Here is a 26174-nt window from a genome sequence, read left to right as displayed (position 1 = left end):
AAATGGACCAAATGGAACAAAGTGGACTGAATGAACAACATAGGACCGAATGAGAACAAGAAGAACCGAATAGGACCAAAGTGAACTAAATGGGATAGAGTGGACCAATGTGAACCGAGTATTAAAAAATAGGACCGGATAGGACCGTAGTGGACAGAATAGGACCAATGTCAACTAAATAGGACCAAGAGCAAATAGGACAATGTGGATCAAATAGAAACAAAGTGGGCAGAATTGACCAACGTGGACAGAATAGGACCAATGTGGACCAAATAATACTTTTGAATATTTATCATTTTTTTGCACTTTTAGGGCTCATATTTCTAATTTCTAATGTTTATTTTGTTTGTATTTTTTAATTCAAAACTAAAGAGTTTAGCCTAGATATAATAAAATCTCATACTTTTCAACCCAAAATTAAGGAAAAAAATATATGAATTTTTGAGCTAAACTTGAAAAGGCAACCTACAAAAGAATCAATTTAAGTCCCAGTTTGTCCAAAATGGACCAAAATTGATCGAGTGGACCGATTGGGACCAAAATAGACTAAAGTAGACCTAATTAGACCGAATAGAAATTGTTTAATTTTTAGAGAGAACAAATTATATATGAGTTTAGCTCAGTTCTCGATCGGGGGCCCAACTTTTGGACATGGTCTCTCCTCCGTTAGAATGTGAACATGCACATTAAATTAACAAGTACTTCCTAAACCTTCGAAAAAGGTCTCCTCGTTAACATGACTAACGTATAAATTAACAGCTAGGGGACAAAATTAACATTTAACAGCTAATCGTCCTCTGTTCCATTCATTTTCTCCTCGTTAACATGACTTACATTGTGCTTCATGTGCTCTTGAGACCATTGGTTGCTTTTTCTTTGCATTATTGTACCAAGGAAATAAAAAATAAAACTAATGATATCGATAACATTTGTCCACATTAAAACTCAATCTTCCTTCACTGCAGCATTACTTTTACACACACTTCATCACTTCTAGCCAGCGTTCATCTTACTCTTTAAGCGTTCCTTTCAGCTACTACCAAGAAATGGCCGACGCAATCCTCTTTGGTCTTGTACGGAAAATGATTGAAAATCTGGCCTCTCAAACTTTCCAAGAGATTGGATCACTCTGGGGTGTCGAAGATGAGCTTGAAAAACTCAAGGACACTGTTTCCACAATCCAAGCTGTACTTCAGGATGCAGCGGAGCAGCAAAGTCATAACCATCAAGTCAAGCACTGGCTCGAAAAGCTCAACGATGTAGTTTATGATGCAGATGACCTGTTGAGTGAGTTCTCAACTGAAGCTACAAGGCGAAGCATGGTGAGTGGGAATAAACTCACAAAAGAGGTACGCACCTGCTTTTCATGTTCAAACCCACTTGCTTTTTGTTATAAGATGAGTCGTAAAATAAAGGTGATGAGGCAAAAACTAAATGCAATAGCAGAAGACAGGAAAAACTTTCACCTGAAAGAATACCATGTAGAGACAAATGTTGTGAGATGGAAGAGGGAACCCACTCACTCATTTGTACGTGAAGAAGAAGTAATTGGGAGAGGAGGAAAAAAAGACTATAATAGAACTATTATTGGACACTATTGTAGAAGAAAATGTTTCGGTTATTCCCATTGTGGGGATAGGGAGACTAGGGAAGACTACACTTGCTCAATATGTATACAATGATGAGAAAGTAAAAAATCATTTTGAGTTAAAAATGTGGGTATGTGTGTTTGATGTCTTTGAGTTGAAAAGTATTATTGAAAAGATAATAACATCTGCTATAGGTAATGTACCTGGAAATCTTGAACTGGATCAATTGCAAATTCAACTTCGTGAAAAAATTGGTAGAAATAAATATTTACTTGTATTGGATGATATATGGAATGAAGATCGTGAAAAATGGCTTAACTTGAAAAATATTTTAATGGGTGGTTTGAAAGGAAGTAAGATTGTAATAATCACTCGTAGTAGATTGGTTGCAAAGATTACACACACAGATTCATCATATATTAATCTCAAAGGTCTCTCCAAAGAGCAGTCTTGGTTTTTATTTGAGAAAGTGGCAGTTAGAGAAGGGCCAGTGACCAGTAATCCTACACTAAGGGAAATTGGATCGGAGATTGTAAAAATATGTCAAGGTGTACCCCTTTCCATAAAGTCCACAGGACATGTGTTATACTGTAAGGAAACAGAAATTGAGTGGTTATTCATGAAGAATAATTTACTAGAAAATGTAACTCAAGGGAATGATATTTTACCTATTTTAAAGTTGAGTTATGATCATCTCCCATCACATTTAAAGAGTTGTTTCACTTATTGCTCTTTGTTTCCCAAAGATTATGAGATGGATAAGGAAACAATTATACAACTATGGATATCACAAGAGTTTATCCAATCATCAAACAAAAACCAACAATTAGAGGATGTTGGTGACGAGTATTTTAAAGATTTACTTTGGAGGTCGTTCTTTGAGGAAGTAGAGACTTACAATGGCTTAAGATATAAGATGCACGATTTAATTCATGATCTTGCAAAATCTGTTGGAGGATATGAGTGCAAACTCGTTGGTTTTGATGGCATAAATATTAATGAAAAGAATCGCCATATATCATGTCCATTGTCTATTGGGTCATCTACTGAAACTTTAAGGTTGTTGGTTAAAGCAGTCAAGCTACGTACATTTCTTCTAACATATGATAAGAATGGATCTGGTGGCTTGGAGGAGTCATTGTTTAATACAATTATTTTGAGTTTTAGAAGCTTGCGTGCATTAGATTTACATGGATTGAGGATTACAAAAGTGCCAAATTCTATAGGTAATTTAATACATATAAAGTACCTAGATCTTTCTTTTAATGTGAAAATTGAAACTCTCCCTAATTCAATTACTACACAATTGAATTTGCAAACATTAAAACTCTATAATTGTGAAGGTCTTAAAGAATTACCCAAAGAGTTTTAAAAAATGCTTAGCCTCAAACATCTTTATAATGATGGTTGTGATAATTTGAGTCATATGCTGCGTGGATTAGGGCAAATGACTTCACTTCAAACATTACCATTATTCATTGTGAGCACCTCCTCCCACACTGGTGGATTAGGCGAATTGAAGGGGCTAAACAATTTACGAGGAACATTAGAGATCACACATTTGGAACGGTTGGAAAAAGCTAACTTAGAATTCCTTGTTGTGAATTTGAGAGAGAAGCAACATCTTGAAAATTTGATATTAAAATGGTATCATCAAGATCAAGAAAATAATAATGAAGATGAGAAGTTATTAGAAGACCTCCACCCACATCAAAATCTCAAATATTTGGAAGTGCATCAATACAAGGGTGTGAAATTTTCAAGTTGGGTCTCTTCTCTCATAAATCTTGTTGATTTAAAGATAGAAGAATGTAAGAGATGCCGATATCTGCCACCATTGTCTCATCTCCCCTTTTTAAAATCTCTAAGCCTTGATACGATGAATGATTTGGAGTATATATCCGATACTGATATGAGTAAAGAGGTGCCTGCTTCGTTGACAACATTATCAACATCGTTCTTCCCATCTCTAAAGTCACTCACAATAGGGGCATATCCTAATTTGAAGGGATGGTGGGGGAGAACAAGGAGGGAATTAGTTGCAACAAAATCTGCGTCAACACCAGATCGTCAAGGAGATCAGCCTCACCATTCACTGCCTTTATTTCCTCTTCTTTCTTTTTTAGGGATTTTTAATTGCCCTAATCTGACTTCCATGCCCCTGTTTCCCAATCTCGAAGAATCTCTATCTTTAGAGAATGTCAGTTTGATGTCTTTGCAAGAGACAATAACAATGACTCTTTTACTTCCCTCTTCGTCCTATTCATCTTCATCTTCTTCTCCTTTCTCCAAATTAAAGGATATGGATTTGGGTTCTATAGAAGATATAGAATCGATAAGGATTTCCCTAATTTGGAAATCGATTGGGGGTTGGTGTACTGAAACCACACCAGCAAACGACTCTACTTCATCTTTTGCAACGGCCACTCCCCTCTTTCACTTGGTACGCATACTATGCTTTTAAAAGAAACTGAGTTTTTTACAATTATGTTCTCTATATTACGTTGATTTCCATATAATTAATTAAACTCAGTTACTTTTTCTAATTCTATTCTTTGTAGAAACAATATTATATATATTCAGCCCTGGTATAATTGATTTGGTATTTTGTTTAGGTTTTCTGGTAATAAAAAATCAGAGACTTTTTATTTTTGTATGTTCTCAAACTTATATCTGGCAGTTTGGTATGGATAAAGATTACAACAAGGTGTTAACAGGAGAGTTGTTCCTTTTCAAGTATGGCTTCATTATGCGTACAGCTGATTTCTTAGTGAAGCTATTGAAAATTTTCAAACCTAAACAGGTAATTATTTCAACTCACTATATTTATTTCTTAATTAAAACAGGTTGGCCATGATTCTCAGTTTGTGGCTCTAGTTTCTGTAACTCATTTTACTTTGTATCCATATGAATCATAAAATGAGTAATAAAAATCAAGTTGTTCTCTACAATCTAACTATAAATTTTTAAAGTTTATAAAAAAAAATTAAATTTTTTTTTTTATCTTAGTGTAGTTGTTTCAATAACAAAATAAACTCATTGTCATTTTCTATTCTGTTTTTTGCTTATCAAATTGTAACTCTTTCACCTATATACATAACAGTACTATAAAGCATCCATTTGAACTTAGTTAGAAGAACTATCATGAGAAATATTTTATAGGGATTAAGCATCTAGCAAATGACAATTATCTGAAGAATTTGAATTTTCTGTGGAAATATGATGATGTAAGTCTGTTATACTTGTCTATAATTAAATGTTACATTGTGCTCTTGGATGTCACTTATTACTTTCATTTTTGAGCTTTCTATTTTTGATATTGTCCACTGTAGTACTTATTAGAACTTGCATTAATTGTTGAGATAGTTGAGGCATCAATATTTTATTCTGTGACTTTCATTTCAGGACTTGAAATTTTAGGTGGTGTGATGACAGATTATCTAAAGGAACCCAACCTTACCAATTCCCAAATTAGGGTTGTTTTCTTTTCCACTGCAGCAGAAGAATATAAACCAGTATCAATGTGAGAGAGTTTGTGAGGGACAACAAATCCCTTGGAATATTTTGCTTAGATGGCATCCCATATGTGCCACATGGAGTTTCTCAAATTGTGGTGAAATTTGGTATTGATGTCGATGGTATCCTTTCGGTCACTACAGTTGATAAGGGAATTGGAAAGAAGCAAGATATTGCCATAATTGGTGCTAGCACCTTGTAAAGTGATGAGGTATGTTTTGAAAAAACTGTTGTTATGAAGAGTGTTTGGTATTTGTTCAAATTAAAAATTTTGGTTAATTTAGGGCTTGATTGATCTTGAAATCCAACCTATAGCCTAGCTGAATATAATTATCTAACCATCCTAGAAATAACTAAATATATATAACAAATGCAACTATAGAACTAGCAGAGATTGCATCACCAAACTCCAAGTAAATCAAGGCTCAATTCTTTATTTGTGCATTATACTTCTTAGATATTTTATAGTCCTATTACCATAGCCATTGTTGGTAGAAAATGTTTTTCCTTGTTTATATGCTAATTTGTATTTTCTAAATAAAATAAAAAAAACTTATTACTTAATCTTTAATTTTAATTTTTTAACTTAAGGGCTTATTTTGTTTCTATTTGTTACCCCTTTCAATGATGCTACCATGGTCTTCAAGAATAGGTAATGAACCTTATATTCTTCTGTTACGTTTGTACTATGCAGTTCTTGAGGTTGGAGACTCATCCAAGAAGCAATGGCTTTGACAAGGTTGGAACAAGAGAAACTGGTAGACATTTAGTTTATATTCTTTGTTTTCTGATTTTTTGTTAGTTGTTACTAAATTACCCCCTTACATTCTATAATTTTTTAATAGGAATAGTTGATTAGCTCGCTGAGAACTATAAGAAAGATGAAGGCACAGATCTTCTGAAAAACAAGCAAGCATTTACCATGATGAAGCTGTCATCTTTGACTTAGGCTAATATTATGTATGTCGCTATTTCTATGCCTTCTTTAAGTTGATCTCTCTATTTTCCATATCATATAGAAAACCATTTGCTTTTCCAGTTTACCTTTCATTACTGTTGCTGCTGCAGATGGCCCAAAACACATTGACACCACACTGACAAGGGTCAAATTTGCAGAACTGTGTTCAGATTTGCTAGATAGGTATGCCTACTGACAATTGTTACTCACATATGAAATATCAATAAATGTTTGATTTCCATCACTTCAGTGGATTAATACTGCAATCTACTTTTTCATGACTTTTTTTACCTTTCGAAAGTGCCTTGAGAGAGACAAAGCTTTTCTTTGAAGATATAGTTGAAGTAATCTCGTTGATGGTTCAACTTGCATCCCAGCTGTTTAGGAGCATGAGGAAATGACTGGAAAAGAGCCCAATGTGACTGTAAATCTTTATGAAGTTGTTGGTCTTGGGGCTATAGTTCAGGTTTTTCTTCTTGTTCTTTTTTTCCTCTTTATTTATGGAAGAAAACGTAAAGCTGTCTATTTCTGATATTATCTACTGTAGTACTTATTAGAATTTGCACTAATTGTTGAGACAGTTGAGGCATCAATATTTATTGTAGTGACTTTCATTTCAGGGCTAATGTTTTAGCTGGAGAAGTTAGTGACACTATGTTCTTGGATGTCACTTATTAGTTATTACTTTCATTTCAGAGATCTCTATTTTTGATATTGTCTACTATAGTATTTAACAACTTGCATTAATTGTTGCGATAGTTGAGGCATCAATATTGATTTTTTTTACTTTCGTTTCAAGACAAAAAACTTTAGGTGGCGTACTGTCAAAGATTATCTGAAGGATCACAACTTTACTGATTTCCAAATCATGGTTGTTTTCTTTTCCACTGCTGCAGATGGATGGACCAGTGTAGAGATTAACCTCTTTCAAGGTGAGAGAGTTTGTGAGAGACAACAAATCTCTTGGAAGCTTTAACTTAGATGTCATCCCATGTGTGCCACGTGGAGTTCCTCAAATTGAGGTGAAATGTGATATTGATGCCGATGGTATCCTTTCGGTCACTTTAGTTAACAAGGGAATTGGAAAGAAGCTGGATATTGCCATAACTGGTGCTAGCACCTTGCCAAGTGATACGGTATGTTTCGAAAAACTGTTGTTATGAAGAGAGTTTGGTATTTGTTCAAACTAAAGATAGCAAGTTTTAGTTCTCAACAGAAGGCAAGAATTAGTATCTGGTGGTTGAAGCTTGTTGTGGCTTGAGATATTATTAGATTGAGTTTGAAATTAAAATGTTTGGTTAATATGTGGGCTTCAATGATCCTGAATCCAACCAATCTTAGCCGACTATAATTATCTAACCATCTGAGAAATAACTGAATATATGTAACATATGCAACTATAGAACTATAAGAGATTGCATCACCAAACTCCAAGTAAATCAAGGCTCATTTCTTTATTTGTGCATTATACTTCTTAGATATTTTATAGTCCTATTACTATAGCCATTGTTGGCAGATAATTATTTTTCTTGTTCGAATGCTAATTTGTATTTTATAAATAAAATTAAAAATTTTAAAAAATCTTTTATTCCTTAATCTTTAATTTTAATTTTATAGCTTAAGGGCTTCTTTTTTTCTATTTGTTACCCCTTTCAATGATGCTACCATGGTCTTCAAGAACCTGTGTTTTTTTTTCTTTTTCTTTTTTTCTGAAATCTTAGCAATTCAAGTATCTATTCTGTATCAAAATGTGAACCAAGATAAAAAGAAACATTCACATTTTATATTCTACTGCTTGTTATGGTTGAAGAATTGAAGCTTCTATAAGTACCTGTAAACCTAACCTAATTATGTTACTAAAATTGCATGTGGATAGGATGGTTAGAGAAGCTGAAAATTTGTAAAGGAAGACATGGAAAAGAGGGATGCCATAGACACAAAGAACCAAGCTAACTCAATTTTGTACCAAATTGAGAAGGAACTTAAAGATTAGAGAGACAAACGTTCCTGACCCAATCAAGGAGAAAGTAGAAGCTAAAGTGGAAGACCTCAAGGATGCCATCTCTGGTGGATCAACCCAAGCCATTAAAGATGCAATGGCTGACCTGAATCAAGAAATTATGTAACTGGAGCTGTCAACATGACGTGACTTTGAATTGGATTCCTATTAAAAGTCTATTAACATTTCCTGATTGACTTCTTCAGTTCTTTGCATGCACTGCAACAATTTCCATCCTAAATTTTAGGACTACAGCTTTGTTGCTGTTCTAGTTGTAGTATGACAATATATCTTTTATATTGAGTAATTTGGGTGTATTGGGGTTTGGGTTTTGTGAGAATTCTGTCACACCACCTTTTTATTTTTCATATTGTTAGTGGCACTTTCTCCTTGTCTTTGCCCGTGGATATAGGCCAAAGGCCGAACCACGTAAATTCTTGGCATTCTGTCTTATGTGTGATTGTCTATTTATCTATGGTTTTTTTTTTCCCGATTTTTTTTTTTTTGAGGTCTTTTTAAAACCCATAATATTTTAACATTCAAACTTATGTGAACGTGCTTTCTAGAAACCCTTTCCCACAATTGTCGATCTATAGCCAATCCAGTCAACCCGATGCTGGGTTACTTTTGGCACTACACTTGTGTCATTTGGATCAACTGGGAAAACAATTGGTGGGAATGATGTGATTGATGCAAATTTTCTATGCTAGTTTGTACAGGCTATGTTGGCTGTGATTTTGCAGAGTATGATTTGTATATTTTCAATATGATTTAGAAAATGGGTAGTCTATGGGGCATCCTCTTGAAAGAATTAATTAAAATTTTTTGAGTTTGTACGTTTTTTTAAATTTCTACATTTGGTCAAGTAGGTGGTTGATTTATTAATCAGTGCCACCAAGGTTTATTTATCTTTAGTTTTTCATGATGATTTTGCATCAACAATGTATATGAAATAAGTTTTTAGCGCCATACGAGTGCATCAAACGTCTTGCTTTCAAGTTTTACTGGGCAGTAGAACTACTTAAATTAGTGGACTGGAAACTAACTAATTATTACCAGTTCAATATTTTTTTGCGATCTTATTTGCCTCAATTCAACCTTTTCGTTTGCTTTGAGGTTTATGGTAAGGAAAAGACAATGTGGCCATGTGGGCTTGGACAAAAGGGAATGGTCGTATCTACACTTTGAAGGACTGGATGGGCCTCCTTCAGCACATTGGTTCGTGGAGTTCATACTCCCTAAGTACGGGATTCCTCCAAACCTAGAATTATCCCAAAAAAAAAAAAAAAAGGTTTATCATAGTTTACCTACGAACGGCTTTGAAGGAATTTTCTCCGACCTATTATATTATTATTCATAAAATTATTCACATGTATTAAGTCATATAACTCATGAACTTATTTAAAGTTTATACAAGTCTCATGACTCATTTTTTTTAGTCTTTTCTATGGCTAGTTAATGACAAGAGAATTGATTTTTAAAAAAATATATCACAATGTTTATATTTGTAAAATTTGGTTTTACAAGCCCTCACCAAATCCAGTGTTATTATTATTGTAAGGTCACAATTCGAACCTGGATCCAAAGATATGAAGGGGACAAGTCCAAAAGGCCTAATACAATGAAACTTATAGAGTATGAGCTTGAAACCTAGGTTCTATGGACGTTGGAGAACAAAAACAATGGGCTAAATCCATGATCCACAAGCAAAGAAATGTTAATGCAATAGAAACTCTCATCGAACGTAAGCCGAGGATGATCTGTATTAGATTTTCTTATTCTAAAGATAAGTTATAATTGATAATGGAGTGTACAGTGTTTCTCCTTTCTTTTTCCATTCCTTTTCTCTAAAGGTCTTCCCTCTCCTTTTATATCGTCTCCCTTCTTCCCACCATCTCCCATGTATGAATCAAAGCACCAGAAAATAGATATTTGCCCCATCCATTGCTTCCTTGAAGTCTTCAAATAATAGCTGTAAGGCTGATCATCACTGTTCATATGTCATTTCCTCATTAATGCGGTCAGAGAGGTAGGTGCAGAGTCTTTAATGCGGTGGTAGCAGTTTTTTATGAGATATTTCTCACTCGTTCTTCCTCTCTATGTTCTTCTGGAGTACATCTTCCTTCTCCAAGCCTCCTAGAATTTCCTCCCACGTATCTTGACGTATCATATGATCTTCACCTCATTTAGCCAAGGACATGCCCCTCCTCGGACCACTTTCATTGGCCCCCTACCACAACATTTGCTTGTGGGCTTCTAAGTTCAGTATGCTCACCACCACTAAACCCTCCTCGGACGAGCTAATATCCTCGGATCAGATCCAAGGCCCAAAGAAAAACATATTCTTACACTTCTACCCTCACAATTATTTTTATTATTATTTATATTGCTTACTTTATGATTTGGTGTATGTAATTCTAATAAAATACAATTATCTTGTTGATCATATAATTGAGATAAATTGATAATTAATTGATAATTTTGTTACATATTTAATAAAAGGGTCTGAAACATATTTTTCAATTGACATGAGAACAATTTGAATACATAGGGTTCAAAACCAGATTTTTAGCTTTAGCATTTTTCTTTTTGGATATATCAAGGTTTAAAATTTAAAGAGATAAACCACTTGGCTTGCACTTTAATTAATGTAATATATAAACACACACAAAAAATTATAAAATCTTGATGTTTACATGTTGGAAAATTTATATTTAGAGAATCTAATAAAAAATTAAATATATAATTATTTAATAGGATGGTAGACTTTGTCATTACCTTTACATGTTAGTTTCGGCTTAGAAGCATGATCTTTCATGTACAACCTATCCAATGCCCAGTACTATTTCATAAGCAAGTTTCATTAAAGCAAAATCTAAAGCCACGAGAGAAAAGAAAAATATTTTTCTAAGATCTAATCTAATTCTTTTATTAAAAAAAAGGGGGCAAAACGTACAATAACATATATACTCTTTTGTAAGAGAAAATTGTAAAATAATGATATGATGACTGTCACGTTGGCCAATCCTGGATTAAAGCAAAATTCAGAGGCCAATCCTAATAGATATTAACAACATTCTCAAAAAAAAAAAAAAAGATATTAACAAAAAAAATTTATACATTTTCATTAACACAATAACTTAAAAAGAGAAATTCAAATAAAAGAAATTTAAACAAGTAATTAGACTACTTAAGAGTAAATTGAGAAAATAAATCATTGTACAAACATTTAAATGTTGATTATCAACCTGAAATTTTTCGAAAAAATCTACATTTGTTTGTTTTATTTTATGAATTTGTACAATGACTTTTTTTTTAATTTCAATTTGTACTACCGTATATATTAAAATGATGTTTGAATTTTGAGTTATTGTCTCCAGAATTTTAAAAATCAGTGCTCCATTTGTGAATGAGATTGGGTGGACTTTGTTATGGGCTTCTATTGAGGAATTCGTATCTGGCCCAACAAAGCCTAGCCATGTATCTAGTACATTATATTTTCATCATATATATTAGCCTTGCCATTTATTTCTGTTAGAAAATTTACTATCAAATAAGTGGTGTCTATTGTGTCACATCACTGGTATTATACTAATTGTCACTAGATTACTAGTGTCTAGTGGAAGTAGATGACAAAACCAATATAATAGTGAGATGGAGCAACCACATCTGCAATTGCAAACTTTCCGTCGATTTTACAAAAAAAAAAAAAATTTATTTTACTCACACATATTTTTACAAAACACCTATATCAGTCTATTTAATTTATACATTTATTCAATAAAATATTTATTTTTTTACAATTTTTTATTATTTCCTTACTCACTATCCCTCTCTCTCATAGACTCAACACTACCAAAAAAATACTAAAATATTAAATGCATGAGCTACAGTAATTGTGCATATATGCACAGTTACTGTAGCACTTGTGTATTTATTTACATTTTTACATTAATTGATATTATTATTATTTTTTTTTGATCAAAAGGTGTAGAATGGACTACTTTTTATATTTTGTAAAATTTTACATGAGCTAACGCTTAAGAGGCTTAAATTAAAAACTACCCCAAACTTGAAGGAGCCAAAAATGTTCTTTAGTTAAAAGAAAATTTGTTAGAATAGTAAAATTAATTCAGCATAAAGTACTGTTTGAAGAAGAGAAGGACAATGAGATGATAATATATAAACGCAAAAAAAAATGTTAAAATTAAAAGATTGCATGTGCGAAAATTTATATATTGAAAATTAAAAAAGAAAAAATAAAGTTAAATATAAAATTATTAGAATCTTGGACAACCCATCCCAAATTTAAATCCATTAAAGCGAAGAAAACTTTTCCCTAAAAAATAATTTTTTTTAAGACGAAAATTGGTTAGCTAAAATTGATGTACCATAAGTTTAGAATTCATGACGATATGAATGGCACAATAAATTTTCCAACTAAACCTCTGTCGCACTCATTTTATGTGGTGCAGAAGGGGCCAAGGCCGGACACTCCCATTATGATTGTACCAAGAAAATGACAAAAGAAAACTAATGACATTGATAACGTTCGTACTGTTTTGGTAAAGATAATTAACATCTGTTTAGTAACGTTCTTCTAGTAAAGGTAATTTGTATTTTTTAAATATTTTTTAAAAATACGTGTTAGTGGTAAATTATGTAAAAATACATATATTATTATTTAAAAATTAAAAAATATTACTCTAACATCCATGTCAAATGACCCCTTAATGATGTGTTGAGAGAGTAACATTCAACCCAATACTTTATTATATATGTTTTATTCAAAATAAAAAAAAGACCGGTAATAGTTACGCACTGTTAAAATCATATTTGTGCTCCCTCAAAATAAAAATCGTATTTGTGTTTTTAAGACATAATTTTTGTTAAAATGTAACGTGTCTAGCATTGTTTTAGTTTTATAGCCTTTTTCTCTCACCCCTACTTCTTCTTCTTCTCCTCTGTTTTACATGTTTTTCTTGTGGGTGTACTGAAGATCTGGCTGGAGGGCATGCCAAGTATATTTCCTTCTTGTTTTGTATGCTGACCAGTGCTTTTCTCAATGCAAAAGGTAAAAAATATGAGCAATTCTAATGCCACAACAAAAGGCATAACTTGTGTCACAACTCACCATGTGGTGAGCTGTGGTTGGTGGAGGGGTGTCCCCACATGGACCCACCACTATCTCTCCACCAACCATAACTCGCCACATGGGTGAGTTGTGGCATAAGTTATATCTTTTGTTGTAGCACCAAAATTTTTCAAAAAATATATATTAAAAGTGAGTTTCTAGGACAAGTGGTTGATGGGAGAGTATTAAGAGTTTGAAAAAAGTTTTGGGTTTTGCCCTTTTGAATGTGAATGACAGCCACAGTCTTTTTTTTAATTTAAAATTTAAGCTTTTGTTCTTCTTTTTTTTAGTGGATTGAATTGTACTCATATGATATGACATTTTCGCTTGTTGTTCAGTAATTAAGCCTTCATTTTATTTTATTTTTTTAATTTTTATATATTTTTCATTATAAAACTACATTTTTTTAGGAATTAATCCAAGGGAAAAAAAAAAGATCTATATATATACCTGAATATCTATATTATTATTATAATTTTACAATTACAATGTTGGGTTGGGTTAGAATGTAATATTATATATATATATATATATATATATATATATATATATATATATATATATATATAATTAGCGATAATTCCGAAATAGTACACCGGTATCAATCGGTACCGAAATATTTCGTACCTATGATCAAACCGAAACAACTTCCGATATGATATTGATTCCCTTGATTATGGTTCCACTATTGGTTGTATCTACTTCTACTTCTACTAATTATATAAAAAGAGCCAATAGCTTTAACTATAGTGTTTTTGGTTTGGTCAAGTGTTGCTTTTTGTTGACCCAAAACTATTCGATTGGCTGAATTGTGAAAACAAAATAGGATTATGGAGAAAAAGAAGGAAGAGAAATGCAGTGAGATGATAATATATAAACTAGATGTGGCAAAACGAGTGTGTCGGGTCGGGTCAATCGGGTTTGCGAGTCAATCGGGTACCGAGTCAAAATGGGTCAATCGGGTTGCGAATCGAGTCAGGTTGACCCGTATTTTTCAAACAGGGTTTTTTTTCTTTTTCTTTTTCTTGAAATAGATGCTATCTGTCATTTGTTTATGAGTACTTCAACTATAATTAGATTCTCATTGGTGATACTGTTACCACTTACCAATTATCACTAAATACTTGATACCTAAATTTGGTGCAAATCTTGTTCCAGCTTTCTAGAAGCTAATCTTGGTATAATCTTCGATCTGTTTAAAGTAGGAAGAGAAAATGAACGTGGTAAGTAAAGAATGACAAACTATAATGGAGTACAATTAGCTGATGTATACATCAAATTTAGTAATTTACCAACACGTATAACATCCACATGCATTGTACACTAATATTAAATAATTGGGATTTCCCTTGCTTTGGTGACACTACGGTGCTAATATGAACTAATCAAAAGCACAATTCGTGTGCTTAGTCTCTAGATCCTCCATTCATTCATTTTGATTTACGTCTGTACAATTCATTGTCCTGCACTAGTATATAAAAAAACCATCCAGTAGTAGCTAGCCAGACCAACTTAATCAGTTTTAAAGACAACCAAAACAGAATAGGTGTTAGAAGTGGAATCCTGCTAGTAAGCAAAGTTTACTTCTACATTCACACACATGATAGCAAACTTGTAAACTTGTAAAAAGTATGTTTTAAGTTTACATTACTAATAATATCATTCCCACAAAAAAAAAAAAAAAAACTACATGTCATGGACCATGTCAAGTTATCGGCCTTCTTTTTTTTTTCGAGAAAGAAGTTATCAGCCTTCTTAAGTGTACAGATTCCTGTTGCATTTAAAATAATAGTAAAATTAGATTACTTAGAAAGATAAACTAAATAAAAAAATATTTAAAAATAAACATAACATATTATAAAAGGATTTTGCTAATGTGTGCCTTTAGGGCACACAATAATTAATCATTTTTAGAAATATTTTTCTCGAAAATTGAAAAAGTATTGACAGCTATTTCAATTTTCGAGAAAATATTTCTAAAAATGAATAACTTAATATGTGTTCTTAGGACATACATTAACCGGACTCATTATAAAATAAACATTGTGGTTGTGGTTGTCACATTTCACTCTATTTTTCACGTTTGTGAATTGTGCCTTTGGGCTTTGGCTTTGGACTACGGCTATGCTAGTCGATGAATGAGATTTTTTTTTTAATAGTTGTGTCATGTTGTCTTGTCTCGTTCTTTCATATCATGGTTGATGATTTTGAAGCTCAAATATTTAAATTGCATGTGAAGCTATTGTCTTGTCATGTAATTTATTGACTATTGGTTTGGTTCTGGTGTTTTGTGCTTTATGTACCCAGTATGTAGTTTAAATAATTTTTTTAGCGAATTTTTTTTAACAAGTCGAGTCACAGGTTATTCAGGTCGGGTCAAGTTGACTCGCAAAAAAATTGAGTTGAATCACAGGTCAATCAATTTTTACTTCGGATGAAAAAAATCAAGTTTGGGTCAAATATTTTTTGGTTTGACTAGGAAAAAATGTTTTCTTTGCTTTTGGATGGGTTGTACAAGATCATGCCTCTATGCCGAGGCCATCATGTAATGCCAAAGTCTGCTGTCCTGATCAATAATTTTATATTTAACTTTTTTTTTTCCTTTTTAATTTTCAATATATAAATTTTTGCACATGCTATCTTTTAATTTTAACTTTTTTTTTTGTGTTTATATTAGACGTTGTAAAATCGGTCAAAATTTTCTAAGATATAATTTTTTTTAAAGACGAAAATTGGTTAGCTTAAATTGATGTACCATAAGTTTAGTGCAATTCTCAGGAGTCTTTTGGTTAAATATTGTAAAAAATGAAGTTTTTTGTTGTTATAGCCACTGTTCAAAGTTATTTAGCAAAATGAGGAAAGAGAATGAATTTCGGCAACAAATTGGCCAAATCGCATAAAAAGTATGAGAGAGAAATAAATTTGCAAGGTGATGGCGGATTTGAATTTCGGTAATCCCATTACCGAAATTCCTGCTGCCCAAACCATTACCTGTTTGAGTGCCAAAATAAAAACAATTGTGGCAATGCCATTTACGAAAATGGGAAAAAAAAAAAAAAAAAAAAACCAATTGAGGTGCCATTGCCGAAAATGAGAGAAAAGAAAAAAAAAAGAAAAAGAAAAAAAAAACCAATTGAAGTGCCATTGCCGAAAATGGGAGAAAAGTAAAAAAAAAAAAAGTCAATTGTGGCAATGGCACGCCGAAAATGGGGAAAATATTAAAAAAAATCAATTGTGGCAATGGCATTGCCAAAAATGGGGAAAAAAAGTTTAAAAAAAAAATCTATTGTGGCAATGGCATTGCCGAAAATGGGTGAGAAAAAAATTGTACAACCAAGTCGCCGAAAATGGAGGGAAAAAAATGCTTGCCCACAACATTTTTCACAACAAATTACAAGTGGTTAGTTGTTATTGGTTTAAATTTAAACTTAATACTAAGATAACTTTTATGCCCCAATAATAACAATCAAGAACAACCTCGCTAGTTAGATTTGTTGTAAAAATATCATAAAATATTATAGACATATCATTTCTCAAAAAAATTGTGGTGCCGAAATAGAAGAAAAAAAAAGTGGCAAATTGTTTTTTTCCCCCTATTTCGGCAATGCAATTGCCACAAAACAATTGGCCACTTTTTTTTTTTTTTTTCTATTTTGACACTACGATTTTTTTTAAAATGATACATCCACAACATTTTTTACAACAAATCCTAACCGTACAGTTACCGATTGTTATTATTAAAGACAAAAGTTATCTTAAGTATTAAGTTTAAATTTAAACCAATAACAACTAACCACTTGTAATTTGTCATAAAAATGCTATTAAGATTTTTTTCCTCCATTTTCGGCGACTTGGTTGCCACAATTTTTTTTTCTCACCCATTTTCGGCAATGCCATTGCCACAATAGATTTTTTTTTTTTTTTTACTTTTTCCCCCATTTTCGGCAATGCCATTGCCACAATTGATTTTTTTTTTTTTAATATTTTCCCCCATTTTCGGCAATGCCATTGCCACAATTGACTTCTTTTTTCTTTTTTCTTTCTCTCATTTTCGGCAATGGCACCTCAATTGGGTTTTTTTTTTTTTTTTTTTTTTCCCATTTTGGTCAATTGCATTGCAACAAATGTTTTTATTTGGGCACTCACTCGGGTAATGGTTTGGGCAGTAGGAATTTCGGTAATGGGATTACCGAAATTCAAATCCTGCCATCACCTGCAAATTTATTTCTCTCTCATACTTTTTTATGCAATTTCGGCAACGCTGTTGCCGAAATTCATTCTCTTTCCTCATTTTGCTAAATAACTTTGAACAGTGGCTATAATAACAAAAAACTTCATTTTTTGCAATATTTAGCCAAAAGACTCCAATTCTCAGGGGGCCCAACTTTTGGACTGGTCTATCATTAAAATTCATGACGATGTGAATGGCACAATAAATTGTCCAACTAAGCCTCTGTCTAACTCCCATTATGATTGTACTAAGAAAATGACAAAAGAGTATAAAAAAAAATGACAAGAAAACTAATGACATACGTTCGTACTGTTTTGGTAAAGATAATTATAGTGGTCTGTTGAGAGAGTTTATTCATTTTTTTTTTCTTTTTAGATTCAACCCAATACTTTAGTATATATGTCTTATTTTAAAAATAGATTGGCGATAGTTCCGCACTATTAAAATCTTATTCGTGTTTTAAGACTTGATTTCAGTTAAAATTTAAAGTGTCTTTTATATTTTGATAAGTTTGATGCTATAGGTATATAAAAAATGACCCAATATTTCTCTTCATGTTACTTTTGTATTGTAGTGGAAGTAAAGGGAGGTGAATGCTTGTGAGAGGGATATGAGGAGTGTGTTTGGAAGTGATGAAACCACATTTTATTAGAATTTTTAACTTATTTTTGTTATTATTTATGAGTTTTATTGTATTTTTTAGTTTTACTCATGAGTCTTATTATACTATTTAGTTAACTTTTAAACTTTTTTTTTAGTACTTTTAGCAAAAAATTTATTGCCTTATCTAAATAAATTATTTCCCAACAGATCTGAAATATTTGGTGCTATTGTTTAGGTTCCTATAGCAATACTCTTTTATGTATACATAGTGCATGTGGTTAGACAGACATAGCTCAGTGTATTTGACTACACTTGAAGAGGAAGAATAGAACGTGATGATGATGTCGTTGAGCCACCACTCAAGCAAGGCTTGTGAGCAGGAGAAGCAGGTGCCGGGCAACGGATCGAGCCGCCCTGCATGCACTTGTACGTAACACCATCAAAGGGGTTCAAGACTTCAAGGACACCACCATCACTTCCGTTTGCAAAGCTTTTAGCCACTGCTCAATAAATTTTATTCTTGCCAAACATGATAAAGTTCTTTGACTCTTCTATTATTATTAATTTTTTTCTTTCTAAACTGTGAAATTTTATGTGTAGTTGTGTTTGGTTACTGAGAAATTATAAAAAAGGGAGTACTAAGCAAATTTATAATTTTGTCTTTAACACACATTATCATTTGCAAAATAGGAGACTCAAAACCCATTTTTTTTGCGTATATTTCTTCAGAGTTATAATCCATGCAAGAACTATTTCATCATACTAAAAGCCAGGACTACTTAATTGGATTTTGAGCATATGGTATTTATTCTCTCTTATGGGCTAATTTATGACTTTGTCCATTTGTTTATCTCCCTACCTAATTAGTAGTGGAAAAGAAATTTATTCATTCATTTAATAATATCTCAGGGCTTATATAACAGTTACCTCAAGCAAACAAAGATAACCACTTCGCCTATGCTGCTTTTTCTCAAATTTAAATAATAATAAAAAAAAATCCACTTGGTCTAAAATTTGATTTTTTTTTTTCCTTCTTATAATCCTATTTGGTTGGGAGGATAAAAAGATATTGGGATAGTAGAAAATATTTGCCTTCTATCATGTATATTTGGTAGAGGCATAGAAATTAAAATGATGGAGAGTAAATTACTGTTATCCTTATTATTAAATAAAATGACTGTAAAATGGAGAGATGTTTTGTAATTTTCTTCTCAAACTCATTTCCCTTCCCATTTTATTCTCAAACTTATTTTACTTCCCTTTTTTCATTCTCTTCTTTTACGCGTATTAAAATATAGTTAGTTAAGCCCAAATATTCCCTTTGAAAAATGAGATTTATTCCTTCTAAGCCCGGTGGTCATGTATGAGATTTTCAAAATGTAATTAAGCAGTTGGACGAAACCTAGTGGAGTGCTTTTATTATGTTCTATAAGTTTTTGTATTGGTTGTATCTACTTCTACTTCTACTATATAAAAAGAGGCAATAGCTTTTACTATAAATATAGTGCTCTTGATTTGGTTAAGTGTTACTTTTTGTTAAGCCAAAAAGGTTAGTTCGGCTGAAGTATGAAAACAAAATAGGATTAGGAAGAAAAAGAAGGAAAGGGGAGACAAAGTCAAAGACAAAACTGAGACTTTCATAAATATCGTCTGGGAGTGGGTGGGATGTGATGTGAAGACGGATAGGACAAAAAAAAAATAAAAATAAGGGGAGTGTTTAAGTTGATTGGTATATGTGTTTAAAAATTGAAAATTGTTGTTTGAAAATATTTGTAGAAATATGTGTGAGTGAAAGTGTCTGAAAATATGTAAAATGTTGTTTAAAAATTGAAAACTGTTGTTTGAAAAGGGTTGCCAAACACCCCTAATGTTTCCTTTTTTTGTGTTTCACTAAAAAAAAAAATCTCTAAAAACAGAAAAGAAGTTGTAAAAAAATTGCCAAAAAGTGATAAAAAAATTACCAAAAATTGAAAAATTGTCAAAATATTGAAAAAATTATCTAAAATTGTGTTGTTAACGGGCACCTTATGGTGCCTGTTAACACAATCCAAAAAATAATATTAAAATTAAAAGATTTCATGTGCAAAAATTAATATGAGTTCGGTTAATATGTGCCCTTAAGGCACACATTAAACTATCTATTTTTTAAAATATTTTTTTAAAAATTGAAAAGACTGCCAATATTTTTTCAGTTCTTAATAATTTTTTTTAAAAATAATTAATAATTATGTGCTCTTAGAATACACATTAGCAAAATCTAATTAATATATTAAAAATTAAAAAAAAAAGTTAAATATAAAATTATTGATCAGGACGGCAGACTTTGGCATTGCATGTTGGCTTCGGCATGGAATCTTGGACAACCTATCCAAAATTTAAAGCCATTAAAGAAAGGAAAACTTTTTTCTAAGATATAATTTTTTTTTAAGACGAAAATTGGTTAGCTAAAATTGATGGACCATAAGTTTAGTGTACTTTGCAGTTCTCAGGGGGCCTGACTTTTGGACATAGTCTACCACTAGAATTCATGATGATATGACTGGTATAATAAATTTTCCAACTAAAGCTTCAGGCATAATAAATTTTCCATTATGCTGCATGTGCTCTAGGACGTGTAGTATTGACAAAAGAAAACTAGTGACAGCGATAGTACACTTTAAAACTCATTACTTTTTTTTTTAATTAATGAAAGGAAAAAATAAAATAACAAAAATAGATAAATGGTAATTATAAATTTTCAAGAAAGGGAATTGAACCTTTTAAAATTTAAGGGAGAGAATTGAAAATAAATTATGTGAAGGTTTAGAATTTTCTTGGGCAATATAGGATTTGGAGAGCAGATGTGACTAAGTTACACTCCAATTTGTGCTAATCAACACTACAGTGGTTATGTTAATTGATTTTTAGATGTGTATTAAAATTCTTGCCTAAGTTTAATACAACTTATAATAATTTTTATTCTTATTTCTAATAAGATAGAAAGTGTGATGATTTTTGTTGAGTAGATATATAATTTTTTTTAATAATAATGTTTCATTAATATTGGACTCTTAGTATATATTTTGCATTCATTAACTCACTTGACACAAAGATTAAAAAAATGTAGTGGACACTTGATACAAAATTAGCTCACAAGTGAAAACTAATTTAGTATCTAATTAAATTTTTTTCAACTATGGCTTTAAATATAAGTGTGTATGTGTGTGTATATATATAGATTTTGGATATACACACGACTTTACTCTTCTTTTTGTTTATTGAGTTTTTGAGGATTTATTTATTTTAGACTCTTTATCTTTTGTAAAATATTAACTTACTTAGAATAAAAATTAAAAAAACTTAAATAGGACATAAAATGTAAAATTAGACAATAATTGAAATTTAATTAAACTCTAATTGAATTTTCTTTTTATTTTGGTTTTAATTATATATATGTGTGTTTTTGGATTATGGTTCCTCTATTGTTTGTATAATATATAAACACACACAAAATTATTAAAATTTAATAGTTTTTTTTTTTTTTTTGGTTGAAAAAAGTTTGTAGTTGCATTTGCGAAAATTTACAAGTGTATTAAAAATTTTACGTATATAATTAATTGATATACTTCGGCTGGAAGGCATGATCTTGCCCAACCAATTCAATGTCTAAAACTACTTTTTCCTAAGAAATATATATATATATATATATATATATATATATATATTTTTTTTTTTTTTTTTTTGAAGACAGAAAATTGGTTAGCAAAAAATTCACATTCCTTGCGTTGATACTTTATAGTGCAGTTCTCACTGGGGCCCAACTTTTGGACACTGTCTTCCATTAGAATGATGGTATGACTGTGACAATAATTTTCCAGCTAAGCCTCTGTCCCACTTGTTTTCTTTTGGTTGTTTTTTCTCTGCATTATTGTACCAAGGAAATGACCATAGAAAACGAATGATATCGATGACATTCGTCCACTTTAAAACTCGGTCTTCCTTCACTGCAGCTTTACTTTTTCTCACACTTCATCACTTCTAGCCAGCATTCATCTCTCTCTTTAAGCTTTCCTTTCATCTACTACCAAGAAATGGCTGATGCAATCCTCTTTGGTCTTGCACAGAAAATGATTGAAAATCTGGGCTCTCAGACTTTTCAAGAGATTGGATCATTCTGGGGTGTCGAAGGTGAGCTTGAAAAACTCAAGGACACTGTTTCCACAATCCAAGCTGTACTTCAGGATGCAGCGGAGCAGCAAAGTCATAACCATCAAGTCAAGCACTGGCTCGAAAAGCTCAACGATGCAATTTATGAGGCAGATGACTTGTTCAGCGAGTTTTACACTGAAGCTACAAGGCGAAGCCTGGTGAGTGGGAATAAAGTCGTAAAAGAGGTACGCACTTGCTTTTCATGTTCAAACCCACTTGCTTTTCGTTATAAGATGAGTCGTAAAATAAAGGCGATGAGGCAAAAGCTAAATGCAATAGCAGAAGATAAGAACAAGTTTAACTTGAAAGTAGACAACGTAGAGACAAATGATATGAGTAGGAAGAGGGAGACTCACTCTTATGTTCAGGGAGAAGATGTTATTGGGAGGGATGAGGACAAACAGAAGGTCATAAACCTGTTGTTTGACTCTAATGTAGAAGAGAATGTTTCGGTCATTCCCATTGTGGGGATTGGGGGCCTAGGGAAGACTACACTTGCTAAATATGTGTATAATGATGAGGAAGTTCAAAAATACTTTGAGTTAAAAATGTGGGCATGCATCTCTGATGTTTTTGATTTAAAAATAATTATCGAAAAGATAATAGCATCTAGTTCTGATAATGCACTAGATCAGTTGCAAAGCCAACTTCGTAAAAAAATTGATGGAAAAAAATACTTACTTGTCTTAGATGATATATGGAATGATGAAAACTGGTGTGAATTGAAAAGTCTTTTAATGGGTGGTTCCAAAGGCAGTAAGATTCTAATAACTAGTCGTCTTAGATTGGTTGCAGAGATTACAGGCACAGTTCAACCATTTTCTCTCGAAGGTCTGTCCCAAGAAAAATCTTGGGATTTATTTGGGCGAGTGGCATTTAAAAAAGGGCAAGAGGCCAACAATCCTAAACTAGTGAAAATTGGAAGGGAGATTGTAAACATGTGTCAAGGGGTTCCACTTGCTATAAAGTCCATAGGAAATTTGTTACACTTAAAAAAAAAAGAGTCTGAATGGTCATTCGTGAAGAATAAAATAGAAGCAAATGTAACTCAATGGGGTGAAATTTTACCAATTTTAAAGTTGAGTTATAATCATCTCCCATCACATTTGAAGAGTTGTTTCACTTATTGCTCTTTGTTTCCCAAAGATTATGAGATGGATAAGGAAACAGTGATACAACTATGGATAGCACAGGGTTTATCCAATCATCAAACGAAAACCAACAATTAGAGGATGTTGGTGATGATTACTTCGAATATTTACTTTGGAGGTCCTTCTTTGAAGAAGTAACAAATGTCTATGGAATCCTAAAATACAAGATGCATGATTTAATTCATGATCTTGCAAAATCTATCGCAGGTGAGGAGTGTAGGATCATTGATTTTCGTGGGAAAAAAATTGATGAAAAAAAAAATCGTCATGTATCATGTCCATTTTTTATTGACATGTCTTTTATTGAAACTTTAAAGTCATCGGTTAAATCAAACAAGATACGGACATTTCTTCAAACAGGTGAAATGTATGGATCTGTTTTGGATGAGTCAATGTTGAATACTCTTATTTCGAGTTTCAAACACTTGCGTGCATTAGATTTACATCGATTGCAGATCACAAGAGTGCCAAATTCTATAGGGAAGTTAATACATCTAAAGTATCTTGATGTTTCTTTTAACAAGGATATTGTAACTCTCCCTGACTCAATTACTACATTGTTGAATTTGCAAGTACTAAAACTTAATGGTTGTAGAGGTCTTAAAGAATTACCCAAAAAGTTCAGAGAATTGGTTAGCCTCAGACATCTTTATAATGATGGTTGTGATAATTTAAGTCATATGCCTTGTGGATTAGGGCAAATGACTTCACTTCAAACATTACCATTATTCATTGTGAGCACCTCCTCCCACATTGGTGGATTAGGCGAATTGAAGGATCTAAACAACCTGCGAGGAACATTAGAGATCACACATTTGGAACGGTTGGAAGAATCTAACTCAGAATCCATTGTTGTGAATTTAAGGGAGAAGCAACATCTTGAAAAATTGATATTAAAATGGAATCATCAAGATCAAGTAGATAATAATGAAGATGTGAAGTTATTAGAAGACCCTCAACCACACGAAAATCTCAAATATTTGGAAGTGTACGGGTACAAGGGTGTGAAATTTTCAAGTTGGGTCTCTTCTCTCACAAATCTTGTTGATTTAAGGATAGAGAATTGTGAGAGATGCCGATATCTGCCACCATTGTCTCGTCTCCTCTTTTTAAAATCTCTAAGTCTCTATACGATGAATGATTTGGAGTACATATCCGATAATGATATGAGTAAAGAGGTGTCTGCTTCATCCACAGCATTATCAACACCGTTCTTCCCATCTTTAAAGTCACTCACAATAATGGAATGTCCTAATTTGAAGGGATGGTGGGGGAGAACAGGGAGGGATTTAGTTGCAACATCATCTGCGTCAACACCAGATCATCCACAAGATCAGTCTCACGACTCACTGCCTTTATTTCCTCTTTTTTCCTATTTGTGGATTGAAAATTGCCCTAAATTGACTTCCATGCCCCTGTTTCCCAATCTCAAAGAATCTCTATGGTTACAGAATGTCAGTTCGAAGCCTTTGCAAGAGACAATGTCAATGAGTTTTTTAGTTCCCTCTTCCTCCTCTTCATTATCCTCTTCTTCTCCTCTCTCCAAATTAAATCAAATGACTTTGGGTTCTGTAGAAGATATAGAGTCTCTTCCGGCTGAGTGGGCACTATATTCTCTCAAGAAACTACGAATTTGGAATTGCCCTAGACTAACATCTATGTCTGGAGCGGTGCGTAATCTCACCTCCCTCTGTTGGCTATCAATTCACAATTGTGAGGAGTTCGATCCATTAAGAGACATGCATGATGATGGCACGGAATGGCGATGCCTCATTTGCCTCCGTAGTTTAAGTTTCAAAGGCATTCCGAAACTGAAGTCTCTCCCTGTGGGTCTTCAATGTATTTCCACCCTAAAAGAGCTCCTCATTTCAAACTGTCCCAATTTAATGACTCTGCCAGAGCTCACCTCACTTGAATATCTTGGGATTTTCAGATGCGAGCCTAATCTGACATCACTTCTTGAGATTAGTTGTCTCACTTCTTTACGGTCGCTGCGGATTGAAGGCTTTCCCAATTTGATTACTTTCCCCGAATCAATTAGGAATCCAATCTCACTTGAAAAGCTTTACATTTGGAATTGTCCCAATCTCACAACACTGCCTAATGATGGTTGTCTCAAGTCTTTACGAGAACTGGAAATTGGGGAGTGTCCTCAGTTATCTGAAAAATACAAAAATAAAATCGAAAAGGATTTCCCTAATTTGGAAATCAAATGGTATTGAGACCACAGCAGCAAACGGCTCTACTTCGTCTTCTGCAACAGCCCCTCCCCTCTTTCACTTGGTACGCATTCTATGCTTTCAAAAGAAACTGAGCTTTTTACAATTATATTATTTGTATTTCGTTGATTTCCATATAATTAATTAAAATCAGTTTCTTTTTCGAATTCTATTCTTTATAGAAACAATATTATATATATATATATATATATATATATATATATATATATATATATATATTCAGCCCTGGTATAATTGAATTGTTATTTTGTTTAGGTTTTTTGGTAATAAAACATCAGAGAATTTCGACAACCGAACTGTTGAATGTTGCTTCAGAGTTCTACTTTAAAGGGTTATTGTTAATATTTTTTTAAAATACATGCTTTGTGTTCTGTTAACAGCTTAATGGAGATAATTATCTGAAGATTTTGAATAAGTTTCTGGGGCAATATGGTCATGGGATAAATCACTTGGATAGTTTCAAGATTTGGGAAGTTGATGCTGCGAAGGTATTCGGTTAGATTCATTTATAATCTAATGATTATTGAATTTTTTGGAATAGCATTGGGATTTCCAATTTGTGTTT

General features: G+C 32.4%; 2 protein-coding genes and 1 pseudogene across 2 annotated transcripts in view; all 3 read left to right on the top strand.

The window, feature by feature from the left end:
- Positions 1 to 26174, top strand: part of LOC142617791 (putative disease resistance protein RGA1) — a 75872-nt gene that overhangs the window by 42012 nt on the left and 7686 nt on the right. The window contains exon 2 of the mRNA XM_075790760.1: positions 25990 to 26097. The gene's annotated coding sequence lies outside the window, so the exon portion shown is untranslated. The remainder of the gene's footprint in view (positions 1 to 25989; positions 26098 to 26174) is intronic.
- LOC142617794 (putative disease resistance protein RGA1) lies at positions 1047 to 8402 on the top strand (annotated as a pseudogene).
- On the top strand, positions 21996 to 23530 carry LOC142617796 (putative disease resistance protein RGA4). The gene has a single exon (XM_075790763.1). It carries the CDS (start codon positions 22101 to 22103, stop codon positions 23445 to 23447), a length of 1347 nt encoding a protein of 448 aa, XP_075646878.1. The 5' UTR covers positions 21996 to 22100; the 3' UTR covers positions 23448 to 23530.

Source organism: Castanea sativa, chromosome 11 (genome assembly GCF_040712315.1).
Source record: "Castanea sativa cultivar Marrone di Chiusa Pesio chromosome 11, ASM4071231v1".
Classification (NCBI taxonomy): Eukaryota; Viridiplantae; Streptophyta; class Magnoliopsida; order Fagales; family Fagaceae; genus Castanea; species Castanea sativa.
The sequence above is the reverse complement of the archived record's forward strand: the minus strand, read 5'-3'. Positions and strand labels throughout refer to the sequence as shown.

Coding starts and splice junctions, on each gene's coding strand:
- LOC142617796 (XM_075790763.1), top strand. CDS start 22,101: ATGGCTGATGCAATCCTCTTTGGTCTTGCACAGAAAATGATTGAAAAT.